Source organism: Euleptes europaea, chromosome 6, assembly GCF_029931775.1.
Source record: "Euleptes europaea isolate rEulEur1 chromosome 6, rEulEur1.hap1, whole genome shotgun sequence".
NCBI classification, from domain to species: Eukaryota; Metazoa; Chordata; class Lepidosauria; order Squamata; family Sphaerodactylidae; genus Euleptes; species Euleptes europaea.
The window spans coordinates 47,809,859-47,832,831 of record NC_079317.1 but is presented as its reverse complement, the minus strand read 5'-3'; the positions used below and the strand labels follow the sequence as shown (position 1 = coordinate 47,832,831).

Sequence of the window (22,973 nt, the reverse complement as noted above, 5' to 3'; positions counted from 1 at the left end):
GGTAATGCCAGCTGGGTAGACTGGTATTCTGTAGGGACTGAATCAACTTGTCCTAGATGGAGTGACATTTGCTTTTTCAGAGCAGGTTAAGAGTTTGGGGGTGCTCCTGGTCCCTGTCTTGCTGTTTGAAAAGCAGGTTGGCATTGTGGCCAGGAGCTCCTTCTGTCAGCTATATATGATTCGCTGACTCTTTCGTTACTTAGACTCCAATTATCTGGTCATGCTGATCTATGCTTCTGTAACTTCACGGGTTACTGCAACACTCTCTACGTCAGGCTGTTCTTGAAGACAATCTGGAAACTACAACTGGTCCAGAATGCAGCAGCCCAACTATTGTCAGGGACTAGCCGCTGGGAACTTACCTTGCCCGTTTTGAAACAGCCACATTTGCTTCCGGTCTGTTTCTGAGTCCAATTCAAAATGCTGGTTATGATCTTTAAAGCCCTTCTGACCTAGGACCTACACATTTGAAGGACCATCTCCTTCCATGTGTGCCAGCTACAGTAGTCAGGCAGCCATCTGTTGGCTCTTTTAGAAGAAGATGAAGAAGAGCTGGTTTTTATATGCCAACTTTCTCTACCATTTAAGGAAGAATCAAACCAGCTTACAATCACCTTCCCTTCCCTTCCCCACAGCAGTCACTCTGTGAGGTAGGTGGGGCTGAGAGAGTGTGACTAGCCCAAGGTCACCCAGCTGGCTTCATGTGTAGGAGTGGGGAAACAAATCCAGTTCACCAGATTAGCGTCCACAGCTCATGTGGAGGAGTGAGGAATCAAACCTGGTTCTCCAGATCAGAGTCCACTGCTCCAAACTACCGCTCTTAACCACTACACCACATTGGGTCTCCACTTAGGATGGTCTTTCTGGCATTTTCCATTGTGGCTCTAGCTCTGTGGAATGGTCTCCTTGAAGAGGTGGGAGGAGTCTACTTGGAGATCTTCAGGAGACGCTGCAAGACCTGCCTGTTTGCCATGGCTCTTGAGGGGGTTTGGATGGCAGGCATCTTTGAATCAGGGTGTGGGGAGATTTGGGGTTTGCTATTTTACTTTTGGTTTATCTGGGGATGTTGTTAACTGTTGTTGTAAGGTGCCTTGAACCAGTTTTGTTGTATAGCTGGAATCATTTGTTGAAAGATTGTTGCAACTTGTATAAATCGTTTTGTTGTGTAACTGGAATCATTTGTTGGAAATCACGTTTTTGAAACCACATAAACGATCATATTCAGTGCATCAGTGGAACTTTATGTATATGTGTGTTCCAGGTACCACTCCCCTTTTGGTACTGAATCATGATCTGGCTATGATGATCCACACTTCTGTAGCCTCAAGGCTCGATTACTGAAATACACTGTGCATGTGGCTGTGCTTGATGACAATCTAGAATCTGCAGCTGGCGCAATATGCGGCAGCCTATATCTGGAGCTAGGTGGTGTGGCCATGCTACTCCTCTTCTGAGGCCCATTCACTGACTGCTGATTAGTTTCCAGGTCCAATTTAAAGTTCCGGTGCTTACCTTTACATGTCCTGGGGCCAATATACTGGCACGTTTCCATGTGGCAGCTTCATACTTTCCAGCAGGTTCAACGATCAGAACTTTCCCCTTGTCCACGGCTCATTTAGCAACAGTCTGGTTCAATCCTTTTCAGTGACTGTCCCTTGCCTCTGAAACAGCCTCCTGGAGTAATGAGGGCTCCTATCCTCCTGGCTTTCTGGTGAACCTGCAAAACAGAGCTGTTCCTCAGAGCTCTGGGAGCGGGCTGAGCCAGGGTGAAGGGGGAATACTTGTAGATAGGCGACATAATTTTTTAATTTTGATTTTATTTTTGAATTTATATCCCACTTTATCCCAACCAAGGCCAGTCTCAGAGCGGGTCGCATCATAATAACATCATATACATTCAAGTACATAATAAATAATTTAACACATTAAAATACTAATGCTAAAATCAGTTCTAAAATCAGTTCACTTTCATAAGCACACTGGTCAGCAACCAGCCCAGAGAAAAAGGTCCCCTAATATAATCAGATGGCAGGGGGAGGCCAGCTATGGTGGAAAGTGTTTTTAGATTGGTGTGTTTTGATGTCTGTTGTTTTTAATGTTTATATTATAAGATTTTTTTATTGTTACCACCACCACCCCCTTAGGTCTTGAGATGTTCAGGAAAAAGGTGGGGATATAAATATTTTAAATAAATTTTAATTTTATAATTTGTCATTAGGCTCATACTGACTATACATTATTATTCCTACCAAGAAGACTTTTAAAGAGCTAACTGCTTGATCCTTATGCCTTGGCGGAAATAGAGCAGGGTATAAATTTAAAAATAAATAAATAAAAATGCATTCATCTTGATCAATTAATTCATGAACTACGCAATGTAACAGGTGATTAGAAGAACAAAGGAGACACTTCAGTTGCTTTCCTCTAGCAAAGGGAGAGAACAAGCTGGGCTCTTGAATGCTAAATATTTCACATGCCTGCAGCCCCCACTTGCATCTGTACATTGATTGAGCTTCTGGGCTTTTGTATTTGTCTGCAGTGGCGTTGTAATATCACTATAGCATCAAGATAAAACCATGCTGTATGATTGGTTTGGTGTCATGTCTCTAGAGGTTCATATAGTTTGGCTGGGTTTGGTAGCCTTCCTGAATCCTACTGCTTCCTGTCCCTGACAACAGAGGAGCATAATATTGTCTCTGATATCACATTTTGCTCAGAGGTATAGAGTACCTCCAAAGCTCAACATGACTGCAGGGATAAACCCTCACCCAGCTACCCAGCTCCAAGCTATGGCTACCCTGGGGAGCAAGCTAGTGATCCCCTGATATTCCCCATCCTACACATTATGTAACATTGCTGTAGAGTTTGGGCTGGATACTTGTAATATACATATTTGGAATTAGGTTTCACTGAAATTTATAGGACTTACAACTAAATGTGCATAGAACTCAGATATTTTATGCATGGTAGTTTAATGTTCCAACACTAACAATGCAGTCCAAAGAAGAATTATACCCTTCTAAATCAACTGAAGTAAATGAGTTCAGAAGAGTATAACTCTGTGTAGGATGACACTAACCATGGAGAAAGTTCGGTTAAAAAAATGGGATCTACTTTCATGTATTACTGGGTTGTCAGGCTTTTAACTAACACTTTCAAATGTGAAATGGTTTTACTGCCTTGTACCAAAAATAAGGAAACAAAACATTTTTTCAAAAATAGAAAAACATGATAAAAGAAAAAAGCCATTCCATATCTGAAGTAATCTTTGCTGAAAAGATATCAAATTGAAAGGGATTTAAGATCATATGACTGGACTGATTACAAATCCTTTGTGAAATTGTTGGTTTGCCATGACTTGTTTTGTGTAAAATCAATTAGAGTTTATTATTTCCTGATTTATATATCCTTATGTTCATCTTTAAGAACTGTAAGGAATCAAGAGCAAAGAAAGGTTGCCCATAGGAAATGTTTTAGATATTAAAAGATGCAAGCTGTAATGTAATTGCTGTGGTTCTGAAGCATCCCACTTACTCCAGGCAAACATATCTAGTTTCATGTATTCTGTTTTTGCAGAGTAATTATGATGCTTGAAATAGGGCTTCAGTACAAATCTCATCATTATCAAAGTGGACAGCGGAGCTGCTTGCGTGACTAGACTTCTGGTATATTCACTTGCCATTGGAGGCATACGGAAAACATCTTGATGCTATTAGGAAGCATCGTCATTTTTATACAAAATATTGGCTCTTTCTTCCAGTTCATGTTAGAATGAATAACTGGAAGTAATGTGGCAAGCTCCAAGATGTCGAAGATGCACTTCAGAAAGTTTACATGATTCTGTAACTCCTTTGATGATCAGAGGAAGTTGTTACTTAAAACTCAAATTGGAGACTTGGGTTTTTGGATGTCCTCTTCCACCTCTTCACTGCAGGGGATAAAGCAATATCTGATTGGGGCTGTTTTGAGTTTATTTAAATGCACTGTTTCCCTGTCCCTTCCAAATGCTGAACCAGCATTTTTAATTGTGATGGTGGAGAGATACCACATTCAAATAAGTGCAGTACATCTTTTTCTTTCTCCCTGCTGTAAAAGGGCAGGGGATTGTTTTGCACTCATAAGCCTGACCAAGATGATATTTTCCCATCAAGAGTTTGTACAAAAGTCATAAGCAAAGCAACAAAAATAATTGAGCAAATGACAGCTACTCAGCTATTCTGATTTTTATCATTGTCCCCCTTCTTGCCTCAGCCTCTCCCACCCATACCACATCCTATGCTGTTCCTGGACCTTCAGGATCATCTTTACATGGGCAAGGGACAGCCACCAGAAGGAGAAGGAAAAAGCACAAAAGCCCCAATCCACAAGCAGAATTCTGTGCTCAGAAGTTAGGTTACAAACTATCAACTTATAAGACTGTCAAGGTGCTCAATAAGTGAATGCTGTTCCATCAAAACAGAGTCCTTTTCTTTTTTTTATGGAGCATTACAAGTGTGCCTGGAGGAACATTTTGAGACTCTCAGTGGAATCCTGTGCAGAAGTACTCCAGTCTAAGCTCACCGATTTCAGTGGGTTTAGCCTGGAGTAACTCTGTATAGGATTGTGCTGTCAGTCTCAAAAGAATATTCTTACCCCAGGTCTTGTCTAGCCATTAAATCCATATTACAGCAATACTGTCTACTTTTGTATTTATTTATTTATTTCATCAACAACAGCAGCAACAAAAGAACAAAAAGGGGGGAAACTCACAAGTTTTTCTAACAATTATTCAAAGTACTCTGTACATCTGCCCTTATTGTCAATACCAAGGCACTATTCCTAGACCAATTCTCCGTGTGTATAAAGTGTCGTCAAGTCACAGCTGGCTTATGGCAACCCTGTAGGGTTTTCAAGGCAAGAGACTAATAGAGGTGGTTTGCCATTGCCTTTCTCTGCTGGCCTGGGCCATCCAGGTCAGGGCCAATTCATTGTAGAGACATGAAAATACTTCTGTGAAATATTCATACGCCATCTCCTCACTCTGATGTTATTCAGATGGAAATAGAATGTGATAGAATTGGGATTGGATCCAGCAGTCTGTGGGTGCAAGGATTACCTTGCTCTCCTTCTGAAAAGTTGCTGCCTGCAACTGTGGGATCTGTATGAACTAATAGCAGGGTTACCTGGTTGCCTAGCAACCAGTAGAAGACTGGAGGGGAGCATGGGAAGTGATATCATGCATCTCTAGGCATGAGAACCTCTGTGGTTTTGCCATAGAATTTCCAGCAATTTCTAGAAAGGTGTGACTTCACTTTCATGTTTTCCCCAGAAGATATGTCACACCATTGTCCCAATGACCATTAAAAAAAAAATTCTCACACTGCCACTCCGTGTCGGTTGAGGGACTGTACTGAGTGGATAAAAACTCTAGTGGAATACAGCCAAACCCAGGTGACAGCACATTTGTGCCTACTCTGTCGCAATGATATGAGCTGTCTTCTCTGCCACAGTTGTATCTACACAATGCTGTCCAGTTAAGCTTTTCTGGGTTGTGAGAGTTTTAAAAAAAATTATTTCATTTGTTTTAATCATTTTTATCCCGCCTTTCTACCCAATTAGGGCCCTCAAGGTATTGAACAGGCCTCTAGAAAACATACAGAACCAATGTGATTTTTTTTGCTAAGCATTTAACGTATAAAATCACTCACATCTGTCATGAGTTAGATTCTGTGGTTGGTTCCACTCAATCTCAGGATACCGTTGGAGTGCTCTCTTCTATCTTCTAAATCAGTCTGGAAAATTCAGTTTATCCAAAATCCAGCAATTAAGCTACTGTCAGGGGCTAGATACAGATATTATGCCACTCCTGTGCTGAAAGATCTGCAGCGGCTGCTTGTCTGCTTCCAGGCACAATTCAGAGTGCTGCTTCTTACCTTTTAAGGCCCCAAATGGCCTGAGGATGAGGTCCTTGAAGGGCTGCCACCTCCTGTACTGTCCAGTACACCTGTTAAGATTCTCTTCCCAAGCCTTCCTGTCTGTGCCTCAGTCTGTAGAGGAGTAGTGGGGTGGTGACTGGAGCCAAAACATTTTCAGCAGACACTCTCCGTGCTTACTCATGAGTCACCTGCTTGCGAATATATAAAATCAGTATGTGAGAAGGTCTGTACAGACTTGGAGTTTTCACGGACTTCTGTAGTTGCTCTCTTCAAGGCTGGGAAGTAGCAGGCAAGAAGACGTCCTAAGTAGCAAACTGTGAAGATGAAAAGATTGATTTTTATTTTTTATTTTATTTTATTTATACCCACTCTATTCCAGGCAAAACCGGGCTCAGAGCGGCTCACATCAACATCATTCCAGTACAATCTATGTCACATTAAAATACTAACACAGTTCTACAATTAAAACCATACTTCCTAAAACTAAGTCCAGAACTGGCACCAAATTTTCAATTTCTTAGCACAGAGGTAGGCAACCAGTCCAGGCAGAACGGACAGGATCCCCAATCACATCAACCCAGATAAATAGGGGAAAGGGAGAGAGGGGAAGGGAGGCCAGCTACAATAGAAACCATTGCTGCCTCAACCGTAATGGAGAGTGAGGACAGCATTTTTTATTTTTTTTTACCCTGCAGGAGGACCTCAGTCAAGTTGGGGTTAAAACGTGTTAATTCTAACTTTTGACCTAAAGGATGGTATGCACAAGTTTATTAAGTGGGGAGTGGTGTTACGGGTAGGCTGTGTAGGTGGTGGCCTTTGGCCTGGCCTGAGGACAGCAGCTTCCCATTGTCTAAACAAGACCCAACATGGAGAGGATCTAACAGTGTGCATAGTGGGTATGGCATGGTGGTGATCAAGAAAATGGGTGTGCCTTTTTTTAATTTCAGCTTTGTTGATAAACATTTATTGGCCAGAATGTGAACCAAATTGGAACATCTTCAGTCTGACTGAACCAGGCCCAAACCCAAATAGTTTTGTTTCCACGGATGCTTTGGGTTGTTTACTGTAGATGAATTTTGCCTGAAAAATATGTTGGATAAAGGCACACTCTCTGTGATGCCAACTTTTAAAATGGTGGCTTAAATCCTGACCTTTCTTTCTTTCTTTCTTTCTTTCTTTCTTTCTTTCTTTCTTTCTTTCTTTCTTTCTTTCTTTCTTTCTTTCTTTCTTTCTTTCTTTCTTTCTTTCTTTCTTTCTTATACCAGTTGTTTCATACACAGAGATCACGATAGAAAGAACTGGGAGGTGGATTCCAGGTTGCCTTATAAGTATGGCAACACTACAAGTCTGGCATCAGCCACACTAATAAAATCAAAACCAATGCTGTTTTATGGCCTTGAATTTATGTGACTACAGAGGATCAAAGGATTTCTGTCCCACTGGACTATAAGGTCTATAGTTCATGGCAAAAAAAAAAACCTCATCAAAAAGAACATTTTTGTTGTGAGGCTTTTCATTTTAATCAGCTACAGCAATAAAAGAGCTGCTAGGTGTCCAAAAACATTCTCCAAGATCAGAGACAACTCACTCTCAAGTATGCCCTGTTTTCTTATTAGAGCCATACAACACCTCTGGTTTCACCATGTCATTGAACCTTCTCCTGCAACTTGTTTTGGCCATATTTTTTTTTTTTAGTTTTTCACTCTTTTTGAACACAAAACTTGTCACGCTGCAATAAGATTAATGATGCATGAAGTCTGCTCATTAATACTAAGTTGCAACGGTTTTCTCAAGATAGAATTTCATTGTAATTGCATTCCACTGAATATCTGAAATAAAGCTGAGCATTCTGGTTTGCTTTCTCTCCCCCCCCCCCCCCACCGGTGGAATACATTTATATAGGGACCTATATGCTGCTCATTGGTGTGAACAATAGTATGTGGAACTGATCATGTATGTCACTGACTCAGAAGGGTGTTAAAAGACAGAAGAGGTTTCTTTATGCTTCAGGGCAGCTGCAAACTTGGTGACATGACTATTGTTCTTCTCTTCTGATTAGGAACCATGGGAATATGGAGAACTGATACATTGGGCAAATCAGATTTCCTTGAGTAAATGTTAGCATTTCCACAGACCTAGGACTATAGTGGATTTGCCAACTCAACCCCATTTTGGGCTTGATAAATGCAGCAAAACCATTTCTTCCCATCCAAAGAGAATCATGCCTGTCAAGGAAGACAATACCAAACAATGGGACTTTGGACAGGATTGCTGTTTTAGTAACCCCCATTCTACCACCTCATCTTCCTGCATGTATATAATCTATAAAAACGGTTAGTCTAGATGCTCTGGTATTTGGGTAAAACTCTATAGTAGAAGCCATTTTTACCACAGAATGTAGCCCAAATACCAGATCGTCTCTTCAATCACTGGTGATACAATGATGCAACTTCTGGTGCATTCCAGAAATGGTGTCACTGCATTGCAGATACCAGAGACCTTGACCTAATTTTACTGCTGGTAAGTTCTCCCACTGGCTGGCTAAATGGCGCCAGGGGACGGGGTGCCAAAATGAGGGATCCCTGCTAATAGCAGTGGTCTGGCAACCCTACTTCCCAGGGAGATTTGTCTGTTTCCCTCTATCGTTGTCTTCTGCAGACTTTTGTTTTGTTTGGCATTCTCTCACTAACTCTCATTGGGCCTTCTCCCTGTTTATGCGCCTGGGTACTTCTTATTTTATTGTTTTATGTATTTTAAATATTTTATATATATTTCACTGTATTTTAACATTGTTTTGATTGTTTGCCACCTTGGGTATCCTAAATTGGATGGAAAGGGGAATACAAATAGTTTTAAGCAAATTAATTAAATAATATGGCATGTAGAACATAATTCGATTTTTATTCTTCTGGATTAATAATTGTCTGTAGTAACGACTGTAGTAACTGTAGTAACCTAAAGGACATGTTAAATCTCTCTAATATCATCCTACTTTACTGTCAATGGCTGTGTTATCCTTTTAATCTTGTAACTATGAGACCTAAAAAAAAGACCTTGAAATCTTAGTTTTCAATGTTGAGCTTCACTGAAGGCAACAAGAGTGAAATAATTTCCATACATGGGTATTCTTTATATTTCTTTCCTACCCTAACAGAAGAGTTTTACATATATCAACAAATGTATAGTGTCCAAATCACACAAAGTAATGTTAGCGCTTTATTCTGGTTAGACCTCACTATTGTGTTCAGTTTTGGGCACCACAGTTTAACAAGAATGTAGACAAGCTGGAACATGTCCAGAGCACGGCAACGAAGATGGTGAAGGTTCTGGAGACCAAGTCCTTTGAGGAAAGGTTAAAGGAACTGGGTATGTTGAGCCTGGAGAGGAGATAACTGAGAGGTGATGAGACAACCATCTTCAAGTACTTGAAGGGCTGTTATATAGAATATGGAGCGGAGCTGTTTTCTGTTGCCTTAGAAGGTCGGACCAGAACCAACAGGTTGAAATTAAATCAAAAGATTTTTCACTAAAACATTAGGAAAACTTTCTAACAGAGCAATTCATCAGTAGAACAGGCTTCCTTGGGAGGTGGTGGGCTCTCCTTTTTAAGCAGAGGCTAGATGGCCATCTGACAGCAATGCTGATTCTGTGAATTTAGGCAGATCAGATCATGAGAGAGAGGGCAGGAAGGGTTGTGTCAGTGCTTGGCACTCATGGCCCTTTCTTGCATGCCCAGGGTAATGTAGATCGCCACCATGGGGTCGGGAAGCCATTTTCCTCCAGGCCAGATTGGCCAGGAATCCTGGAGGGTTTTTTGCTATCTTCAGGGCATGGAGCAGGGTCCCTGGGGGTGTGGGGAGGAGGTAGTTGTGAATTTCCTGCATTGTGCAGGGGATTGGCCTAGATGACCCTGGTGGTCCCTTCCAACTGTATGATTCTATAATTCTATATCCTTATGTTATTTACCTATGGAGAGTCAACTCTGTGGCAAATCTACACTCATAATCATACCTATCTTTCTTTTCTCATTTTAATTTTAATTGATTACTTTAATTGATTAATCTTTGATTACTCATCAACAAGATGGAACTTATTTTTTCCAGTTTTGTTCTTTATTTTACTTAAATACTTTTTACCACTTTTCTCCCCAAAGGAATCTAAAGTGGTTCTAAGAACAAAGAAACACACAATTTAAATTTAATAAAATTTAAGCCAATTAAAAAAAAACACTATATGTGGGGCCAATCCTAGATCCAATGGACCATTTTATCCAAGGCCCCAAGGTATAAACCACAGGCTAAGAGCCAAGGGCAAGTTCTTTGGTTCATGCCCAAGGGCTCATGTTTCTGACCATGTCTAACAGTGTATTCCTAAGGAGAGTTACTCCAGTTTAAGCCCATTGAAAAGAATGGGCTTAGACAGGAGTAACTCTCCTTAGGAATGCACTATGAGTTTTATACTTTGAGATAGGAAAGAAAAACAAAAGCTGAGTTCAGAGATTACAGCTAAGGTTGCCAACCTCCAGTTGGTGCTTAGTGTTCTCCTGGAATTGCAATTCGTCTCTGGACTACAGTCCCCCTGGAGAAAATCAGATCCTTGAGGGGTAGACTGTAATGTTCCGGTAATGTTCCTCCAAAACTTTCTTCCTTTTTCCCCATTTCTGATGTGGATATATTTGCTGTTGTAGTTTGATAGTTGGTGTATTCACTGTTTGGCAAGACCTGATTCAGGCCAATTTTGCCCTTGGATCTGAATCCCTAAAACTGTTCACAAGTCAAGTTCAAATTTCTTTTAATGTGCTTTCTCTTGTATTTTATTTTATATTATTTCATCAATTTCCTTACTTTCTTTGCAGTTCATATTTCTAAACATTCGGGTATGCCTAATGATAGCTTTTTATTCTTAAAGTAATGTGCAGGAATGGTTTGACTGAATTTCCCGCAATCTCTTTACTGGCTTATAATACTTGTAAGATAATTGCAAAGGGTTCAGCTGGTAGCTGAAAACTAGATGGAGACCTATGAGGGAGGGGAAATTCCATTCTCCCACCACTACCTTCCTCTATGTCCCCCCTTACCAGTTCACTTTCCTCACACATCTCCCTGCTGGCTTCAGCTCTCGCTTTCCACCCAACTCTTGTTGACTCCCATTTCCCCCCACTGCCTTTGGCACCAACTTTCCCCATCTGCTTCCTTTAAGTTAGCCAACCTCCTGATGGGGTCTGGAGTTCTCCCAGAATTACAACTGATCTCCAGACTACAGAGATCAGTTTCCCTGGAGAAAATGGCATCTTTGGAGGATGAACTCTATGGCATCATATCCCTACTGAGCTCGCTCCCCTCTCCAAACTCTGCCCTTCCCAGGCTCTGCCCTCAAATCTCCAGTCATTTCCCAACCCAGACTTAGCAACCATAGCTTCCTTTCCAAGGGGCAGCTCTTGCTGGCAGTTATCTTCTTCTGACCTCTTGGTGGTTTTGTTTTCCTAACTTACAGCCCTCCTTATCTCTTTTCCCCTTTCCAGTTTCCTCCCTTTCCTGCTTGACTCAGCATTGGGCACAGTTGAGTTGGTTGTCATAACCAGTGTAATGTCATGACTTGTGAACCTCTGCTACCAAAGATAACTTTGTGGCTCATTCCTGCATACCCTAGGAACACTTATTTTTAGATTTGGGTAATATTAGGCAGGCGTGTTTGCAAATATTATTCTGTAAATGTAATGTTTAAATCAATTCCATATGTAATGTGTGTTCATGGTCCTGTTACTTCCTGTTAATCTTCTGAAATTGCAATTGCTATGTGAAATCAGGTCTTCATTCACACACACATTTGCATTCCATAGACACCTCTTCAAGAAAACTAATATTTTAGTGTCCTGGGAATTTTTATGTGTCATGTGTTGAATTCTCTTATTCTCAGTTTAGTGCATTAGGAATAAATACAAAATAAATGTCCTTGAAAACAATATTAATGCAGCATATGTAACAGATTATGATGACTGAGGTGTCTAAAGAAAGGAATTTTGATTTTGAAGGGAGTTGGCATACAGTATTTTAACAATCCTTTGATTGTTAAGCCTGTTATTGTTGTTGCTGAAATTTAAAACAAATGTATTCTTTGTTTTTGTCTTTAAAGAAAAATCCAACAATTTGTTGTATACATATTTTTTCCCGCTATGTAACGTAAAATTTCCAAGAAAAGAATAGTCTCTCCATGATTTGTAGGCCAGTGTAGAGGCCCACTATTGCCAGAAATGAAATAATTCTGCCAGACACAGATAATTTTTACCTAGAGAAGGAAAGTGTTTATCCCTGAAGTCACTGGATAGGATACCAGTTCCACATTTGGAGGTTGTTTGAGCAAGTGGAATAAGTATAGTTCATAGGGCTGAACATAAATGTAGAAGGCACATGTTTTGAAAAATGTCCCTTATGAAATACATTCCTTATCCCAATTCCAGCAATGGGGCAGAGGATATGAATCAGGAAGAAAAATTGCTTGCCATTGTATAGTGAGGGTGCAAAACTTTGTCTTCACTCTAATTTGGCTAAGTGTTCTGTTAGCTGGATTGTTGTTGAATCTAAACTTATTTTACTGCTTTAACAAAATAAAGTGCATCATTTATAACATGGCATATAAAATTTCTACTATTTTGTTTATTTATGGAATTCAAAAGTAGAAATGTTTTAAGTTTCTATAAGAAAAATGGCAAGTACTTGAGAAGGAGTTGCAAAATGTGCACCATACACTGCCTTAGCACAGGTATCATAATTTTTAATATCTGAGATGGTACAAAATAAATGTTAAACTACAGAAAAGAAAGTGTATTATTTGGACAACATGTAGGTACTACCAACCTATTTGAATATCGAGTTAACAATGTGTTTTCATCATACACATTATTGTGCATTAATTAAACACTAAACATATCCTTGAAATTATGTTGCATATGTCTATAGTATACATAGGAATTATTATCTAATGCTGTCGCAGGTTGTCTTGCATAGCCATTTCCATGGTACACCTTTTGAGTGACTGTCTCAAAAAGCTTTTCACTTATTCCAAAAGAGAAAATATCTCATAGGAGACTTTTCAGTGCTCCCAAAAATTTCCCATTTATTTCATTGAGGGGAGGGGAGTGTTTATATTCTCAGGGGAAATGTTTTCTTAATGTTTGTGGGTTTTTCAGTGCCTTCACATCTCTGGGCTAGGATCCATATACATGCAGAAGTAGCTTCTGTTAATGTATCCCTTGGGGCAGGGGTAGGCAAACTGCGGCTCGAGAGCCGCATGCGGCTCTTTGGCCCCTTGAGTGCGGCTCTGGGCTGCAAGATCGCGGCCGCCCACCTGAGAGAAGCCACCTTCCCCGGGTGCAGAGGGCGCGGGGGGCTGGCTTCTTTCGGTGGAGGATCGGGGCTGCACGTCGCGGCGGAGGAGAGCCTGGTGTCCCTTCCTTGCCCCGGCTGGGCTCTGCGCGCACGCAGAAGTCCCGCAAAAGTTCTCCGCCTTTCCGCCAGCCCAGAGCCGCAGCTGCCGCCGCGCCTGGGGGGGGGGCAGATCTTTGCAACGTGGTGGCCTGAGCACCGGAGAGAGGGAGGGAGGCCCCGATCCAGCACACACACACCCTCCCCTGCCTTCCTCACCTGCAAGCTCCAGCATGTCGCCCTCGTGGCCTGCCCTTCCCTTACGCCCCTGGAGAACGCCAGCGAGAGGGGAGGGGGGAGGACACCCCTCCGCCTTCCTCCTCCTCTTCTTCCTCCTCCTCCTCCACCTCGGAGGCCGAGACGCTGAGGAGGGGCGGACGGGCAGGCGGATGGGCGGACGGCAGGCCGGCCAGGGAGGGAAGGAAGGAAAGAGCCCAGGCGGCGAAGAGGAGGAGGCCGAGAGGCGAGCGCGGGAGGCTGAGGCGGCCTGGATGCGCCAGGGCGGCCGCCGAGAGGTCAGTGGGGGTCGGGGAGATGCAAGGCCATTGTTCACATTAAGTGTTTGTCAGTCATTGTCATGATTTAATTTTATGGATACCTTACTTACAATTTAATTTTTATCAATAAATAAGATCATTATTAAGTATGATATCAAGTTTTATTCAGTGTACCTATAGTTTAATTAAGACTTAAAACTTTAATTAAAGTTTATTACGTTAATAAACAGAGTACCTACCTATGTAGTTTAAGTTTAAGAAATTTGGCTCTCAAAAGAAATCTCAATCGTTGTACTGTTGATATTTGGCTCTGTTGACTAATAAGTTTGCCGACCACTGCCTTGGGGCAATCTTCGCTACCATTTAGGGTGTGGAGACTTTTGAGATGTCACTTTCTTATTTTGGAACAAGAAGTGATGTCACAGTGCTTTTTACCATTGAGATTTCGAAATCCCTAGAGTATTGTGACATCACTTCCTGTTCTAAGATGTTAATTGATGTCAACCCCCCCCCCAAATACCTACACACACACATGGTTTCATTGAACAAGGGCAAAGGTCAGAGAGCATTGCCAGGAGCTCCATTGCTAGAACCTGGTAAGTGGCGACTCTACTTGTGGCTGAGGAACTACGTATAAAGCTCAGTTAGCATGTGTTCCTGTGAAGACAGAAGAACCATTTTGTTCTTGACATCAGTATTATTCTCCATTTTGTGTGCTTAAGTTTTAGCTTCATGAGTTTCCCAGAGGCCTAGCCAGCATTCAGTCCTAACAAACAAGACCTGCAGCTTGTTACCCTAACAGATAGTACCATCAAGGACACCAGCTCATACCATCTTAATTAATTGAGTCAGCACATCTGTAGGAAGATAGGAGGGGGATGAGGTCACTCTTTTCTCCTGATAATGCTATTCCAGCTCAAACTAGCTTGAACCATCCAGAGACTTCTCCCTGGAGACTATCCTGATTGGGAGTTGTGGGTAATCTGACCTGAGTCCGCTTTACCATGAATTAGACTAAGCCTCACGGTGGTTACCTTTTAGCTTTACTATTCTATTCTACTTTCCTCCGCAATGCTTCAACTCCAGCAAGTTATTTTGCAGCCTGAAACTACATCTTTATAGCCTTTAAGATCAGCAGCTATGTAACAGTTTAGTAAGTATATTGTAGCCAGCTAAGATTTTGTTATTTTCCTTGCCAGTGTGCCTTATCACTATGTAACTGTGTTTTAATCACTGCTCTGTTATTTTATTCTGGCCAATGGCCATAACAATAAATGTGTAATGTGTACTGTGTTTTAATTTACTTTTGAACTTTTTAGTATCAGTAAAACTTTTTTCAGCTTTTAAGGATCGTTGAGTTTACTGACCTGGCCCGGTTACTCTACAACCATGGCTGGGGCTCAGTCGTGTCAGTTCTACCATCCAGATGATTGTGTTTAGAGCTCAAGTAGTTGTTTGTTTGTTTAAATATTTGTACCCTCATGGTGTCTAGCTGTGCTTGTTGGTTGATCAGCATGAGGGGCAGGGGTGGGGAAGTTGGACGAAAGGTTATGCGTTGATTTGGATCAAGATGGAATGATTTATGTTATTCTCAATGGAAGCACACTGTTAATCTTTGTTATTCTGATTTATGTGTTAAGGTATGGAATTGTTGCAAGAAAAGGTGGGTTTTTGTATCTTATTAAAGAATGCTTTGTGTGGTAATCTGTACCATCTATAATCAACCACATTTTACATAAATATGCTTTTGTAGTAATATTGCCACTGTCCCTTTTCCATATAAGTAAATTACATTTATGAATACAAATAAAGTAAAATCACTCAGAGACCAGAATGGGACAGAACCTCTGGAATGCTTTTTGCAGATATTCATCTGGTGCTGAGTTTACTCAATTAGAGTGCAGGTAAAAGACTTTCCTGTAGCTTGGCCTACAGAGTTTGATCTCTGAGACCTATTTCATAAGTGCAAGTCATTTTGGGTTGCCAACCTTCAGGTAGTAGCTGGAGATCTCACGCTATGACAACTAATCTCCAGCCGATAGAGATCCATTCACCTGGAGAAAATGGCCACTTTGGCAATTGGACTTTATGGCATTGAAGTCCCTCCCCTCCCCAAACCCCGCCCTCCTCAGGCTCTGCCCCACAAACCTCCCACTGGTGGCAAAGAGGGACCTGGCAACTCTAAAGTCATTACTTGGTGCTGATGTCATTGGGCAATGTCATGCTTGTGTGTGTAAAGTGCCGTCAAGTTTCAGCTGAATTATGGCAACCCGTTTTTGGGGTTTTCATGGCAAGAGACTAACAGAGGTGGTTTGCCAGTGCCTTCCTCTGCACAGCAACCCTGGTATTCCTTGGTGGTCTCCCATCCAAATACTAACCAGGGCTGACCCTGCTTATCTTCTGAGACCTGACAAGATCAGGCTAGCCTGGGCCATCCAGGTCAGGACAATGTCATGCTTGCACAAATGCAAATCTAAATCTAAAACCAGAAGCCAAAGATACTGAGAGAACCTGGTTAGTAAATATTTTATTTACCATTGAGAAGTCTATTTTAAGTAGTCCTTTGTAACTTATATTGGATGAATAAACCTAAACTGAAGTGTTTTAAGGGACATAGGTAACTAGTATAGAAATGGTTCATAAAGAAAATGTAGTATACAGTTCTATAACTACCATAGCTTAGATTTCATATTTTTACTTTGCTTGAGTGTAACTTATACTATTTTCCCATGATAACCTCTGATCAAATGAAACAGTAATTTTTCATTATCCATTTACAGTCTGAGTTTGAACTCAAAGCCTTTCATATTCGAGGAGAGCATGCTTTGTCAACTGCAAAGCTTGAGGAAAACATTGCAAATTTAAAAAATGAACTGGAGAAAATATTATACAAGAGAAGTGAGGAAGCAAAAGATGCCTGTGTATCCACTGAAGATGACTACCCACCAAAGACATACAGAAATGTATGCATACAAACGGACAGGGAAACTTTTATAAAGCCAAGTGAAGATGAAAACCGGACAGTCAAGAGTAACCAAACGATACCTAAGAAGCTTAATATATCTTGCTTGAATAACAGTATTTCTGCCTCAATTGATCATAAGGAAACTTGCAGTTCAGGCTATGCCTCAGGAAGGTTTCCACCATCACCACCTCCTCCTCCTCCACCACCACCACCTCCACCACCTCCTCCACCACCACCTCCTCCACCTGGTCCAATTCCTTCAGCACCAGGCTTCGAAACCTCCTATCCACCGCCACCACCTCCACTTCCTATACCTTTGGCGACTCATCACCTTCTACCACCTCCACCACCAGGGCCTCCTCCACTGGGAGGGGGACCGCCTCCTCCTCCACCTCTTGGTAGCATGTTATCAAACCAAAGTCCTCGAAAACCTGCTGTTGAACCCACCTGCCCCATGAAGCCGCTGTACTGGACTAGAATACAAATCAAAGATTGCAGGTAAAGCAATTACTTGTCATTTTGATACATTACAGAAACTTACATGCAGCATTTCAAACTTGACCTAATTTAAAGAGCTGAAAGTAAATTGTGGAAAAATAGAATATATCCAAACCAGACTTTTGAAGTTGAAATGCAGAAAATTATTTTATTTAGAATACTTTATCAATGTGAAGTGATAGAATTTTTTCTTCAAGGGGTCCGTCATCTGTCTTGTATAGTATTGTCCCTGTGGCTTATGCAAAAGAAGAAGAATCTGATTTGACATGAAATATTCTTAGTATGGCTCAAGGCAGAGGTTATGAACAGCCTGATCTGATGGGATACTAAGGCATGAAAGCAGCTAACATGATCACCCTTCAGGGTCTGAGATGTGGCAGGAGGGCACTGACAAACCAGCAGCCAGTAGCACAGCACCCCTGTCCATGCTTAATCAACTAAATATGATTTAGAAGTTATTGAAAATAGCTAGAAAGGGAATTTCACTAACCACAGCCATTTTCTGCATACATAGTATTTGAGCCCTAAACCCTGTGCAGTGATGACTGATGAATCCACAAACAGGCTATTACAAGTTTCACTTACTATACAAAGAAGAGTAGATTTTTATACCCTGCTTTCTCTACCTTCAGGAGCCTCAGAGTGACTTACAATTACATTCCCTTCCCCTCACACACAACAGACACCTTGTGAAGTAGGTGGAGCTGAGAGAGTTCAGAGAGTACTGTGACTGTCCCAAGGTCACCCAGCAGACTTCATATGGAGGAATGGGAAATCAAACCCAGTTCTCCAGATTAGAGGCTGCCGCCGCTCTTAACCACTACATCACGCTGGCTCTCCCACTGCCCCCACCTTGACTATGGCACTCCAAAATACCTGCTTCCAGCTCCACCCTAGCTCAGACCATCCCGACCTTATAACTTTTGTTATACTGGTCAAAGACTGCAATAAATTTTATGATATGACCATCCAGACCTTCCCTATCAACCATGTGAGCCAAATGAAATCTTGGTAAATTAATACCAGAAGTTGGGGCACAGACAATAGGAGAATTCTGTTGCCTTTATTCTCTGGTTGTTAACTTCTCAGAAGCATTTGGCTGGGCCCTCTCAAACACTGCATATTGGACAAGATAGATGTAGGCAACTTGCCTAAAACCACAAGTTATTCCAAGGCAGAGATGAAGTATGAGCTCTCAACATTAAGCTCAATTGCTCCTCCTCTGACTTAAAATTTGCTGCAGTACCATGCCATGCTCATGAGTTTTTCTTCCTCCCTGCACACCCATTTAGACTTGTAGAGACAAAAAGAAAAACTAAGTTAAACAGCACACAAAGCATTGAGGAACACAGTACTTTCCCAGATAATGCATAAGTTACATATGGAATTAACTGTGCCATCCTAAGCATAGTTAACTGTCTTCTAAACATATTAACTTCAGTGGACTTTAAAATCTGTACCTCTACTTAGGATGATATTACAAATGCCACAATGTGTAGTGATGCCCACTATTGGAGGTAGGTTTTAAAAGTTTTTTATTAGACTCATTCATGGTGTGTTATAGCTATGAGCTCTGATAACAATAAGCCCATCTTTCTTCCAGACAACCGTGACCCAAACATAAAACAATTCAAGAGAAATAAAATAAACCATTGACATGACTTTTTATCAGCAGTTGAGTCACCCATTGAATTTTCCATTTCATCTTACGTAGTCTGGGTAGTTTCAGGTTACATTCTGCATGGGGATATGCGTTAATTACTGTTGCTTCTTTCTTAAACTGAAGATTTTTCAAGCAAGAGGAGGGGAAAATTTTATATGTATGCATGAGTTGACTTGTGCCGTTTTCAGAATTCTTTCTGCTGACGGTGCAGATTGTCTTCTCACCTGCTATGCAAGGGTGAAAACTCATGGTCGCTTTAGCTTCCTTTATTCCCTGTTTCAGCCAGGATTCAGCCAGGATGGAACGCATGTTCGGTGAAATGCATGCGTTCGATCCTGGCTGAATCCTGGCTGAAATAGGGAATAAAGAAGGCTAAAGCGACCATGCATTTTCGCCCCAACACTGCTGCAAGAATATGAATGGGTCATGGAATCCCTAAAGCCCGGAATACTGCTGGGACCTGATTTGCTCTCGTTGCAGAACTGGCCACAATGAGACCATCAGTTATATCCACCTGAGGTTCTGTTGACAGAAGAGACTGATTCCCTTCTTCACTCCAATCACCAGTCCCTATGCAACTCCTAACACCAGCTTGGGGTGGTGGTGGGCGGGGGGAAGGGAGGGACAGAGATTCCACAGGATGCTGATGTTGGAAGGGAAAGGTTGGAATCAGTCTGCTTCTACCAGCAGAAAGCTGGTGGGATCCAACTCCATGTTCTGAGTAGAAAAAATAATTGTCAGCCAGGAGCTGTTAGGACCACATTTGTATCAAATGTGAGCATTCTTCATTTGTGAAAGTACCTTAACAATTTATATGCTCCTATTAATGAGTGTGTCAATGAGACCCAAACTTTATTCTACATATAAAACATGGAACAAAAAGCATTTTTAGAATGTTTTCCTCATTAACATTTTAATTAGTTTTACTTTAAGGTACATTAGAAGCTATTTCCACTGTAGAAAACATCTTCAAATCTGATATTATTTTATGAATATTGTTCGTTTTCTCATTATGATTTCAGCAGCAATCCTAGTTTAACTTTCTCAGGTCCACAAAAACATTTGGGTGTTAGGTATGAAATGATAGGCAGGAATAAAATGTTAAGTGAGTGACACCTGCTGGAAGACAAAGATCAGTTGCTTGCCAATAAAAGCAAGAGAGAACTTTGTTCCTTAGTTTACAGTCTCCAAAGAACTATACTCTAATCCTGAAGGTTTCTTTTGATGTAGTACACATTAATTTCTGAAACGGGGGGTGGGGGGACGACAAGATAATTTCAAATCACACATCTCAGCACTCATTGGTAGTTCAAAGTCCTTCTAGTAATGCTGTTTTTTTAAACAATATTGAAAATCAGAAAAATACGTACAGTCAGAAAGCAAGCACACCATAGTCCATTACTTGCACTTGGGGGTAGTGCAAGTAATGTGCTATGCTGTGCTTACTTTCTGTCTGTACATACTTTTTTCTGATTTCCAATTTCTGTGTATTCGGAGTCCCACAGTCAGAAACAGCGCAATTCACCCGATGGGATAAAAGGAAAAAGGAAATGTCATCGCTGCATCAACATAATCCAGACTTGACACAAATTACACAGACATGTCTCTGTGTTCCAGAGATATATAAACTATGTAACAGAATAAATAAGAAACAAATGCATAGATTATTCAGTAGCTGTAGAGCAGCACTCAGCTTTAGGCATAGAGCTGTTACCTGGAGAGTAACCCAGTTTAAGCATTGCTATTGTAAATGGTGATGTAACTATATGGCAAAGAAAATATGTAGTTTTGGACCAACTTTGATTTTTCTTTTCTCGTTTTAGCCCAAATGTAGGACCAACTCTGTGGGAGTCATTAGAAGAACCCAATATATGCGATACTACGGAATTTGAAAATTTATTCTCCAAAGAAACAGCTCAGGAAAAGAAAAAACCTTTATCAGATTCTTATGGAAAGAGAGCAAAAACCAAAAAGGTATTCTTTATTGTCATTTTAGCCTAATTAAGGTGGGGGGGAGTAATCTGACAGTAAGTATTTACTTTAAGATAATTGGGGGCCAAACTTGACATGAAGAGAAGAAGTGTTGGTTTTTTATATGCTGACTTTGTCTACCACTTAAGGAAGAATCAAACCAGTTTACAATCACCTTCCCTTCCCCTCCCCACAACAGGCACCCTGTGAGGTAGGTGAGGCTGAGAGAGTGTGACTAGCTCAAGGTCATCCAGCGGACTACTTGTGTAGGAGTTCAACTGAACAAATCCAGTTCACCAGATTAGCCTCTGCCACTCATGTGGAGGAGTGGGGAATCAAACCCCGTTTTCTAGATCAGAGTCCACCGCTCTTAAGCACTACACCACGCTGGCTCTCAGAATTTTTCTAAAACATGATTCAGGATAGGATATCTGCTGTTTCCAAACATGTAATTGCACAATCAAAATATACACCACCACACTAGTACACACAGTCAGGAACTTAGTATGGAGTCGGCTAGTTAATTTCAAGTCAATCACGGACACAAAGTAATCCAGAACTTGACAATTTATCACATAGGTGCAAAAGTTCAAATGTGCAGTGAAAGACTTACAACATACAATTCTATATACAATCCTATGTTCTCAATCCTATAAGGTAACAATCTCCACAATTTTCTCTTGAGTAATCTTCACAAAGGTAACTGGAGAGCAAAATTCAAAAAGTCCCGTGAGGGTAAGTTTTCAATAGTATTTCTAGAAGAATGAAGAGGGGGACGATCGTTTCAGTTCTTCTTCAGCCCCTTTTCCTGTAAAATCCCATTAAATAATATAAATTGTATCTTACATAGGTTCAAATATCTCATTTCATTAGCAAATATCATTTTACTTACAGTTTAATTCAATTGTATATGTTCACAACTTATCTCCATTTTTCCATTCAGGATAAAGCTGCAGCCATGTACTGTATATATTTTTTCAAAGTTCCCACTCAGGGTATATCATTTCACATACGTGGTTGCTCAGATGCTGTTATCTGTTCCCAAAGGGATACAAAGTGCTACTGCCGCATAGAGACATTTCCAAGCTTAAATGATTACAGCCGGCACACTCAGGCACTATTTTCTTAAAGAGACATATTCTAAATAAAACAAGAAAAATCATTTTCTAAATTTAGTCCATTTGGTTCCAAAGATCCAAAGAGGTGAATGAAAAATGCCTCTTTTTGTCTCAGAATGCATTCGTTGTTCCTTCTGTCATATTTTTTGCCCCTCAAGTGCCAAACCACAAAAAAACATAATTCATTTTCATTATGGCGTGCCCTGAGAAAATGTTCTACTACCGGAGCCGAACAATTGCCTGCACGTATTCTAGATTTGTGTTCTAATATTCTAGTCTTAATCGGGCGTATGCTAGATCCAATATAAAGTTTATTACAGGGGCAAATTAAGCAATAGTCACAAAATTTTGCTTGGGAGTGAGGGTTGCCAGATAGCTCACAGCAACTGCGGGGGGTGGGGGGTGGTAGTGGGGGATAGGGGGGACTTACAGGCTGCAAGCGTAGTCCGAGGCCTCTGGCAGCCAGAACATGATGATGTAATTTCCAGTGTGCGCTGGAAGTGACATCATTGCATCACCATTTTACCATAGAGTTTTGCTCAAACACCAGAGCATCTCCACAGCCATTGGCAATGCGATGACATCAGTTCCAGTGTCACTGGAACTGACGTCATTGTGTTTCAGCTGCTGGAGGCCTCGGACTACTTTTGCTGCCCTAAGTTCCACCATTGGCTGGCTGAATGGTGCCAGGGGAAGGTTGTTAAAGCAGGGGATCCCCCCTCCACTTCCATCAGGGGACTGGCAACCCTATTGGGAGCATAAGTACACAGTACCCCCTTCCCACTGTGCTGACAGAGCCAGTGAAGTATCTCTTTTCCATATTTCATTTGTTTTATTTTGTACCATAAATAAAACAATTACCAAATTATTTTATTGTCATATTAAAACTATCATGTGCACGTCTTCTCATAACCTGCAAGATGTC

The 22,973-nt window shown here is 41.1% G+C and overlaps 1 protein-coding gene across 1 annotated transcript in view; it reads left to right on the top strand.

The window, feature by feature from the left end:
* FMN1 (formin 1) overlaps positions 1-22,973 on the top strand; it is a 172,851-nt gene that overhangs the window by 66,518 nt on the left and 83,360 nt on the right. The window contains exons 6-7 of the mRNA XM_056851867.1: positions 16,614-17,296; positions 20,783-20,933. Of these exons, the coding sequence (XP_056707845.1) occupies positions 16,614-17,296; positions 20,783-20,933 (834 nt within the window). The remainder of the gene's footprint in view (positions 1-16,613; positions 17,297-20,782; positions 20,934-22,973) is intronic.